At 32.2% G+C, this 10,251-nt stretch overlaps 1 protein-coding gene across 1 annotated transcript; it reads left to right on the plus strand.

The window, feature by feature from the left end:
- The first annotated feature begins 1,877 nt into the window (after positions 1-1,877).
- On the plus strand, positions 1,878-10,251 carry LOC145590054 (uncharacterized). The gene is made up of 14 exons (XM_081646789.1): positions 1,878-2,168; positions 2,605-2,742; positions 2,961-3,042; positions 3,779-3,855; positions 4,236-4,336; positions 6,058-6,187; positions 6,587-6,703; positions 6,806-6,891; positions 7,598-7,664; positions 8,285-8,363; positions 8,625-8,716; positions 8,841-8,984; positions 9,088-9,158; positions 9,413-10,251. Exons 1-13 carry the CDS (start codon positions 2,022-2,024, stop codon positions 9,121-9,123), a joined length of 1,296 nt encoding a protein of 431 aa, XP_081502915.1. The 5' UTR covers positions 1,878-2,021; the 3' UTR covers positions 9,124-9,158; positions 9,413-10,251.

Genomic DNA, 10,251 nt, shown 5'->3' on the forward strand with positions numbered 1-10,251 from the left:
AACTAAAATGAACTGAACTGAAATTAAGCTAAAGTAAACAGGTGCTAAGCATGTAAAATCAATAATACTTGGTAATATAGATTAAATGATCATCTATCCAAAATAAAATTATTTATTATGGAAATTTAATAACTTTCCATGATATAAAAAAAAATGAAAAAAAAATAACTTTAATTTACATACAATAATGTAGTTTATTTGTATTTATATACTTATCTAGGCCTAATATATAGTAAAAATTGATAGTAATAATGATAGAACAAATGTTTAATATAAATACTTCAACTAAACATTAATCATACAAAATATTTTATTTGAAGATATATATATTTATGATCAAATACATGCATTAAAAACTAAGCAAATTACAAGCAAGTATGATTCTTGTTTAAAAATTATAGATACTATTAGAAATTTAAAAAGACCCTCAAAAGTACTTTGTGTTTTTTAGTAATTTCTTCCATACTTCTTGGAAAAAAATGTTGGATTTACAAAGATCAATAGCTATTTATTTTGTTTTCTATGCCTTATCCCATATCCTTTTCCTTGAAGTTACTTCCCTTAGCTTCCCCCCCACCCCCTCTTATCTAATGATGACTACTTGACTAGTTTGTAAATCTATAAGAACATTCATTTATTTCATGTTGAAGCTTCCTACTTGGCCTTGGTGATGTACCCATCCAACTTGATTGAAGCAAGTAGTATATGATAGATTAATAGATCGACTACCATTTGTTTTAGACTGTGTTGATCGTGATGACCTTGTTGTCCTATTTAATTAACATGCATGTTATATCCATTCCCACGCAATGCAAATTGCATACGAGGGTGTATTAATGGAACAATATGGGATAATGTAATCGCGTTGTAATTAAAAATAAATACGAGTGTTGGGTTCCTAGTTAAGGAGAGTTATCATATCATGTATTATTCATTCACAAAATTGATTTTCATGAAAATGTACATAATCTTGCATTGATTGTATATGTATCAAATTATTGCACTCCATATTTTGCTATTATAAGAAGATAAAAAATTTATGTAAACAACCACCTTACAAAGAGGACTGAATCAACTCGTTTTTATTGGATATACTTTAATTTTCTTTATTTATGTTCATGATTTGTGTCATATATATTCATTATTGTATATAACCAATAACTATTTATATATCATCGCTGATTAAGATATCTAACCAAAAAAGCAAATATCAATTACGAGTATATGTCTTCCAACAAAAAATAAAATCTTTTATGAACATCTTGAAAGATGATTGCATCTCCGCATTGTAAAAATTGGTTATGTGCGATAATACGTGTATACACTCCATCTTACCTTTTCTTTGATTCTTAAACATATTGGGCATATTCCATGGAAAATTACTTAGTATTCTATTTCTAAAAAAAAAAAAGAAAGAAAAAAAAATCCCCACCTTTACATCTTCATCTTCTTAAAGGATAATGGAAAATCCATTCAAAAAAAAAAAAAAAGATAATGGAAAATAAAAGTTCAACATGGACTCCACCACCACTAAATTATTTTTTTTGATAAAAAAAATCCACAAAACTCACAAAAAATATATTAACTTCCTCCACAAAATGTTTCCAAAATTAACATAGACATTGAATTATCCATAAAAATTCAATTTTAATAAAACACTTCTTTAAAAAAAAAAAATTTAAAAAATAAATCTTAATTTTCCTAAATCCATTTTATTTTTAGATAAAATGACAATTTCCTCAATATTTAATGAATGAATGAATCAAGAAATTGTATAAATAGTAGCATCACGTAAATATTCCAATCGCCAGTTACACGCATCTGGCGCTCTCTCTCTCTCTCTCTCTCTCTCTCTCTCCCTCTCTCTCTCTCTTTTTTTTTTTTTTTTTTTTTTTTTTTTTTTTTTTATAAAAAAAAATCTCCTCCTACTTTCTCTCTCTTCACTCTACTCTTCTCCTACTTTCTCTCTCCTCCCTGGTTTTTCTCTCACTTTCTCTCTCCTCGTTCAACCTTCGATTTTAATGGCGGAGTATACGCCACTTCACAACGACATCGAACAACCTCAGTCGTTAACTCCGCCGCTGGCTCCTCCTCCGATGAACATTGCCGGAAAATCCAAAACCGCGCGCGTCGCTTCTCTCGACGTTTTCCGCGGTCTTTGCGTCTTCGTATGTTTCTTCTTTCATTCGACATTGTTGTGGATTTTCTGGTTTTTTTTGTTTTTCTTTCTTGATTTATAATCTTTTTGTTTTGTTTGTATAATTTTGTCGATTTTAGATGATTTTTTTGTTGTTTTGGAACAATGAGTGTTGATTTTGTTTGGATTAGATTTGAATATTGTCGAATGAATCGGAAAAATAGAAGAAATTTTGCATGTTGATTTCTGGATTTGGTGTTTTCTGTTGTTATTTCTGGAATTATGTAGTTTAGAATGAAAACAAAATTTGTCGATTTGTTACTTTATTCTGTACAATTTCACGATCGTTTTTGTTATTTTTGATTCAATGATTATTGTTTTTTGATTTATTTGGATGCAAATATTCATATTAATATCGATAAAAACTTACCTTTTTAGTTTTTCTTTTTTTAATTAAAATTTTGCAGCTGATGATGGTGGTTGATTATGGAGGATCAATATTTCCTGTAATAGCGCATGCGCCATGGCATGGATTGCATTTAGCTGATTTCGTTATGCCTTTCTTTCTCTTCATCGCTGGACTTTCTCTTGCTATTGCTTACAAGGTAAATTAAGTGTTCATTTGATTTATAATGATTTATTTAGCCTTATATTGGTATTAAGTTTAAAATCAGTGGCAAAATCACGAGTCGATCTATTGGTGTAATTAATGTTTGATTTAGCTTAATGGTGATTTGTTTGTACATCTTTTTCCTATTATTCAATTTAAGAATTAGAACAATTGGTTTTGACGTACTGTAATTTATCTTTTGGTGAATTTCAGAAAGTCGGGGACCAGATGGACGCAACGAAGAAGGCAATAATGAGGGCAGTGAAATTATTTGTGTTAGGCGTTTTTCTGCAAGGTAAATTTGAAAATACAATAGTATTGCAGTTGGGTTACCATGTTTGATTCATTTAATCTCTCATTAAATTTTTGGAATTAGTTAAAAACTAACTCTAATATAAAGAACAATTTCAAGAAGAAGAAGACAAGTTTGTTGTTGTTTTTACATAATTAGGATACAATAACTTTTGGAATTATGTTTTTGTATCTTTGTAAAAGTGACTTCATCCCTTAAGATTATGACTTTTATTATTTATAGCCTTTGAGGTCAAAAGATGGTCTTTCATGCTTCTCCGTTTTAAGTAGTTGACTTGTTTTCTTGCTTCAATCTTTATTAAACTGTCCTTTGCTTGACTTGTATCTATAGAATTGTATTAACGTCGTAACCTCTATCTTGTACATGAGTACATTTTGATGATTAAAAAAAAAAAAGTTGACAAAGATATCCTTTTGGAAGAAGTTAGATGTACATGTACCTGGATACAATATGGAATTTATGTATATTGTAGTACTGATGAAGCATTATGGGTCTGGATCAACTGTTTTTTTTTTTTGTCTCTTCAAGTTATACTACTCCAACCTGTATTGGTTACGCAATTACAATCTTGAAAAATTTTATTGACCATCATGCTGTACTTCTCTCTTGTTCAATGTTTCTTTGAAACTAAGAGCTACTACATCTCATTAATTGAGACCCATGTGTTAACAAGCAACAAAGACGTACTGAACATAATTATTGTTGTATGTATCTTCAGGTGGTTACCTTCATGGAGCCAAGTCATTAACATATGGTGTTGATATTATAAGGATACGCTCAATGGGCATCTTGCAGGTTTGTTGAATTTATGAGAATAAACCATGTTTAGTTTATGTGGCGCTTATACTATATTAGGCCTGCCAAGTGCTAAAATGTTGAAATTTAAAAAGGTAAAGAGCATAAGAGGCAACCACAGCCAACTATGGGCTCTTATGAATAAAAGGGCCCCGTAAAATTAGAAGGCATTTATTTTGCTGTACTGCTATCTATGACTAGACTTCTACAGCAGTAAATGCCTGAGGAAGCTATTTAAACTTTGAGGGCTAGAAGTTGTAGTATCTACAGAGTATGTTATTTATTCACCTTGTAGCTGTTTAGTCTGTTGAAAAATTAAATTTTCTATCTAGCTTGACAAATAAATGTTGTATTGATTGTGCTTCTTGTCATTTGTTCAGCGGATATCAATTGCATACTTGGTTGCTGCTTTATGTGAGATTTGGCTTCCGTGTCAAAAGTGGAGAAAGTTTGGTATTGTAAAAAACTACTTCTGGCAGTGGTAAGATTGAATATGTATTGTTGATTTATCTATGTTGAACACTGATATATACAAGTAATTGGGTATTGGAAACCACTTATCTACACCACATTGTTGTCAATTTTCTTAATCTTGAGATGTATACTTAGTGTTTCAGAATTGCTGTCCTTGATCAAGTAACTTGGACCAGCAACTGAAATCTAAGTGATTGATCATGTGATCTTAGAATGTAAATGCAATTGCCTCATTAAATTATATAATTAGATAGAGCTTATTGATAAGAACTCTGTTCTAACACAAAAGCTGATAAACCTAGGACTAATTATATAACTTGAGTGTGGAATGAAGTCTAAACTGAAACTAGAGAGACTTGCACTGTTATCTCTTACAGTTTTATTCACAATAAGATATGCCTTCACTGGTGCTTTGCCTTCGTCCAATGGACCTCACCAATGAAAGCTGTATAGACTGTGTACGCATGGCTACCTAATATACTTTGGGTCTTATGACAGAACACAATTTATTTCTCACCGGGTAAAAATTTAATTTATTAGCTCATTATGTAGCAATATGCTTTCTTAGGCATAGTGGCTTTTAATTCTTAACTAGGAGCCATACCCTAACATGTGAATAACTACAGTTGATCTCTACGAACAGATGTTTTGTTGGAGAGAATACTAGTTTGCGTCACTTAGGAGTTTTGGGACTTTCAAAGAGTTGGAGTTAGTATGGGGAGCCAAATACCGGATTAATTTGAGACTAGCAGATATAGTTAGGTGTTCTTGTGTACAAAACTATGCATGGCCATCATCTGGTGATCTTTGTTTTAAAAAGCGTGCCTAGGCGCAAGGCATAGTGAGGCTCAAGAGTTGGCGCCTTAGCTCTGTGAGGCTCAAAGACCTAGAAAAGGCGAGTGCCTTTACGCTTTTTTTCTAGGTTGCGCCTTATGTTGTAAAGCGTCAATAGTTATTGTGGAAGTAATTTTTTATATATAAAACACAATGGGACTTTGAAACAGGCAGGTTAACTCATTTCTAGTGGAGAGAGAAATCCCATATCCTCCAATTTGATTTGAAGAACTCTAGCTATTGATCACCTTTTCACATAATTCCAAATTTACACTTATTTAATAGAAATTATTATTTCATTTCTATATGAGTAAAGCGCGCCTCACTTACAAAAGGTTCGCACCTTTGCCTTGTGCCTATGCTCCAAAGACTTTTGCGCCTTGCACCCTTTAAAACTAAGCTGGTGATATGGTTTTATTATGGATTGACCTAGTTTATTGTCAGCTGTTAGTGTTCTTCGGACCTATGTTATGTGAATTATTTTTTAAGGTTTGCATGAATGCAACTAGCATAGCAAAGAAAGACGGTGGAGTGTTATGTTATGACTGGTTAACTTTAAATATATGTTGGCATTATTTAGATTGAAAAAATCATTATTTTAAAGTAAATATCAGTGTAAGTCAACATGATGATCATGCCTCTTGGCATGCCATATGTTTTTATTTATTAATGGTGTTGAAAGAAATTCATTGTGGCTAATATTACTGAGACTAATTTTTATTGAGTCACTGCCTAATTTTTAAAAAAATTGAGTAGGTTAAATCTTAAAGGCTTAAATGGTATGGTACTGTGTGGATAATTTTTTTATTGGGATTATGCCGGGCAGTTAGAAGACTGAACATATATAAATATTGTTTAGTTGAATATATATTCATTACACTTCTTGTCTTACAGGTGTGTGGCCTTGCTTTTGTCATCTGTATATATTGGACTTATGTACGGCTTATATGTTCCTGATTGGGAAATAAACCCATCAAACTCGGGTTTAGCTTTACCTGCTGCAAATGGTACCCATGTTTACGAGGTGAGTGCTGGTGAAATAATTTTTTTCTTATTATTGGTATGAAAATGAAGGAATTAATGAGTCATTTACTATGTATATGCAAGTATAAAGCTCTCAAATGGCACTTAAAGTGTTTTTTAAAATCAGAATGGTGAGTATACATAAATGGTAGCCTAACTTCATTGATGTAATGTGAAAATTGTTAATGTTAACTACAATTTAGACTGATGAAATTTCCCTAACTGGCTAACTGTGATAGTACTTTAACTAAAAAAATAGTCATAGTGATGTTTCATCCTTGATGACTCTTATAGTATGCAAATCAATGATATCATGTCCTCAAACTTGGGAGGTGGAACACCTGTTATGTATGTGAATAGTACCAGCAGCCTCACATTCTTTCATTTTAAATTCTGGCAGGTGAAATGTGGAATGAGAGGTAACCTTAGCCCTGCATGCAATTCAGCTGGAATGATTGATCGCTATGTTCTTGGAATTAATCATCTTTATACGAAGCCTGCATATCAAAACTTGAAGGTACCCTATTAAGCTATCGTAACTCACTGTCACTTGTGAAACGTATGGAAGCAGTTTCACAATTTGTCCTTTTTTTATGAGCATTGTTGTTTTTCATCACAGGTATGTAATAAATCCATTAATGGCCTAGTACCTGAAGATTCACCTTCATGGTGCCATGCTCCTTTTGATCCAGAAGGGATTTTGGGGTAAATACAAATCTTGCCTCTCGTTTACATTAAATTTACCAGACCTTTCTTATTTTACTGTAGTGCATGATTTCATTATAGAAGAATGACCTTGGTGACCACAGACCTTTTTTTTCCTCACGCTCGTGGAGAGTGTTTTTAGTTTACTTCTGATTTTAAAGGATTTAACTTTCATCTGGTGAAGCAATGAAGCAAATTCTGAACCTGCATTATAATTATTAGGAAATATAACACATTATTTAAAAGTAGCTATACATATTTCTCTCGGAAAGTAACTGACTGATACTGGGTTATCCCATCTTCCATCATTTCCACGTTTCTTGATATAGTTTCTGTGAAGAAGAGCTGTAGATTTCTTTAGTATTTTCAAATAGGATCTAGAGATATTGTCATGCAAGTACTACGTATGTAACTTCGGCCAGTCAATTATCAAATAAAATCGACCAGAAAGAAAGGTCTTTTATTCTAATGATCTTCTGATAGGAAATGTATATCCAGAAGGACCAATATTATATTAATATCGAATTACATAGATGATCTCTGCATATCTACGGCTTTTGGCTAATCAAAGAAAATTTGTACAAGATAACGTTGTTGATATTTCGTTGACTGGTTGATATTTTCTTAACATTATGAATTCTGCAAGTGCTATCTAGTGCTTGATTTTTTTGAGTACATGTCTGACATTATCACATTGTTATTACAGATCTCTCACTGCCTCTTTGACCTGCATTATTGGACTTCAGTTTGGTCACATTCTTGTACAAACACAGGTCAGTAGGCTACTGTCTGGTATGACAATTATTAAATTATGAGAATAAACAAATTATATTAGCAAATTGTGAACATATGCTATAGTCTTGTCACTATCTAACCTCAAATAATCACATTATACATTTAAATCGTTTGTATACTCAAAAAATACACTACATCTCTAAAAATTAGGACCATAACTAGAAAGAGAAATAGCCCACTAACCCATAAGCCAATCCCCTAAAATTTAGGACCACTGGTACACTTGTTTGAGCATTCATTTTAAAAACACTATAGGGTCTTGGTTGAGGGACATAGGGGTTATAATGATGAGTTGGGATGATGGACAGCTGAATTCATAAATACACAAATAATTTTTTCCGGTCTCTCATAAATACTACAGTATGTTTGATTGTAGATTGTTAAATAAAGTATATTTTGAGTTGTCCAGTTTGTTAATATTGTATTTGAAAATCATGAGTCGCATAAACTATGTGGAACTAACATTGATGTTTTTCAGTATGATGTTTGATTGTAGACTGTTAAATAAAGTATATTTTGAGTTGTCCAGTTTGTTAATATTGTATTTGAAAATTGTTACTCGCATAAACTATGTGGAACTAACACTGATGTTTTTCAGGATCACAAGGAGCGGCTGCACAGATGGTCCATACTTTCAATGTCCACTTTTGTCCTTGGGCTATACCTTTCTTTCATGGGTACGCTTGAATTGCTAATGGCCTTTATATTTTTTAGCTACATGGCCACCGGAATTGTTGAAGGGTTAAATGATCTGACCTCACTAGATAGCCCAATTCTAAATCCTGGACTGTAGAATTCCTGTGCCTTTACAAGTTATAAAGCCATATAGACCACATATTCTAGATCAATATATTAGGATTTTTGAAGGAAAAAATTTACAAGTATATGCTTTAGACTAATTGTTCTTCTTCTAACATTATATCTGTTTTAACTTTCAGGTATTCCCTTGAATAAATCGCTGTTTACAGTCAGTTATGTCCTTGTTACGTCAGCTTGTGCAGGATTCATATTTTGTGCGTTTTATTTATTGGTAGGTTGCGCAATTGTGAGAATTTTTACCAGTTTATAGATTAGTGCTGAGAACCCTTTGAGATTCTGAATTAACTATATACAATGCTGACAAGCACATACAATCATTGATTGGTTCTTTGCAGGTTGATGTTTGGAGATACAGGTGGATGACAATTGCATTGGAGTGGATGGGAGTTCATGCCTTAAGCATTTTTGTCCTATTAACTTCAAATATAGCTATTGTTGTGTTACAAGGTTTTTACTGGAGAACACCTGAAAATAATCTTGTAAGTTACAATGTCTCGTTAACTTTTTGGGAATTATGATAAGCTTAAATTTACATTTCAATGATACACATGTCATCTTACTGTGTACTTTAATATTCGACAGATTCATTGGGTGATAAGCTGCTTCATCTCGCAATGACATTACTTATTAACTATACTTCCTCATTCTTTACGGTAAGTCCAAATTTTTTCCTCTGCACTTATAGTTTGATTCATAGTGAATTCAACTTGTCTAAAGTAAGACATTTACATTTGATTTCTCTGTATAATAATGACTTGAATGTATACAAAATTTTGTTTGAAGTTTTATTTCTTTGTTATCTTCCATATTTTCATGTTAATTGGTATTATTTTATTGCTTTACTTGTTTGTTTTTACCTCCATGAAAACTTCAGCATTTTAAGCTAAATGTCTTTAATTTTATGCAGTGCGACTACATTTCCTCCGCAGAGACTGGGGGAAACTTGGTGTTACAAACCATTGATCTATTCAACTGCTCAATAGATGTTCCACGATAATATACTGAAGCTTCTTTTGCTGTTTTTACTTGTGAGACACATTGCCACAGTAGAAACACAAAAGGCATGCTAATTACAGCCCTGTTGAAAGTCGTTGCGTATTTTTACCAGGGCATTTGCATCTAAGCCGGAATACTCCCTCTCTGGTTTTGATTTTCAGGGGAAGGAATGAATTACAAAGCTTTATCACAGGCAGAGGTTTATGGTCACAGTTTTCAGTTGTGCAAGTTGCAAACCATTGACCGAGCAGAGTTGATGAGATGTGGGGGGTACGTACAGAAAGAATGAGGTCTAATATCTAAGAGCTGCTTCTTAGGATAACGTACACTTATTTTTAAAATTAATGACGATGGATGTATATATAATTATTATTACCATGAGTAAACCACAGCAAACACTATTCTACATTTCTACCCGGGTCATTGCCGAGGTTTTCGTAGATCTATTGCCCTCTATAGTTTCCTCTTACATATATCAGTATTTGATGTATTTGGTTACTACGATGATTATATGAGGAAATTTTGGGTTCATATAATGTGCAATTTTTATTTTTGTACTCGTATATAAAGAGATCCAATTTGGATAAGAGTTTGGTATTAAGATTATAGTGTGTTCACTATACCATATATATTTTATTTACTTGGAAATTATGTGACATTGCCATTATTATGGGTTTCATTCATTTTAATACTTGTATAAATGTCCCTTCAAAAAAAAATAAATAAATAAATAATGTATAAATGTCAGAA

The sequence above is a fragment of the Chenopodium album genome, chromosome 17 (genome assembly GCF_948465745.1).
Source record: "Chenopodium album chromosome 17, dcCheAlbu1.1, whole genome shotgun sequence".
NCBI classification, from domain to species: Eukaryota; Viridiplantae; Streptophyta; class Magnoliopsida; order Caryophyllales; family Amaranthaceae; genus Chenopodium; species Chenopodium album.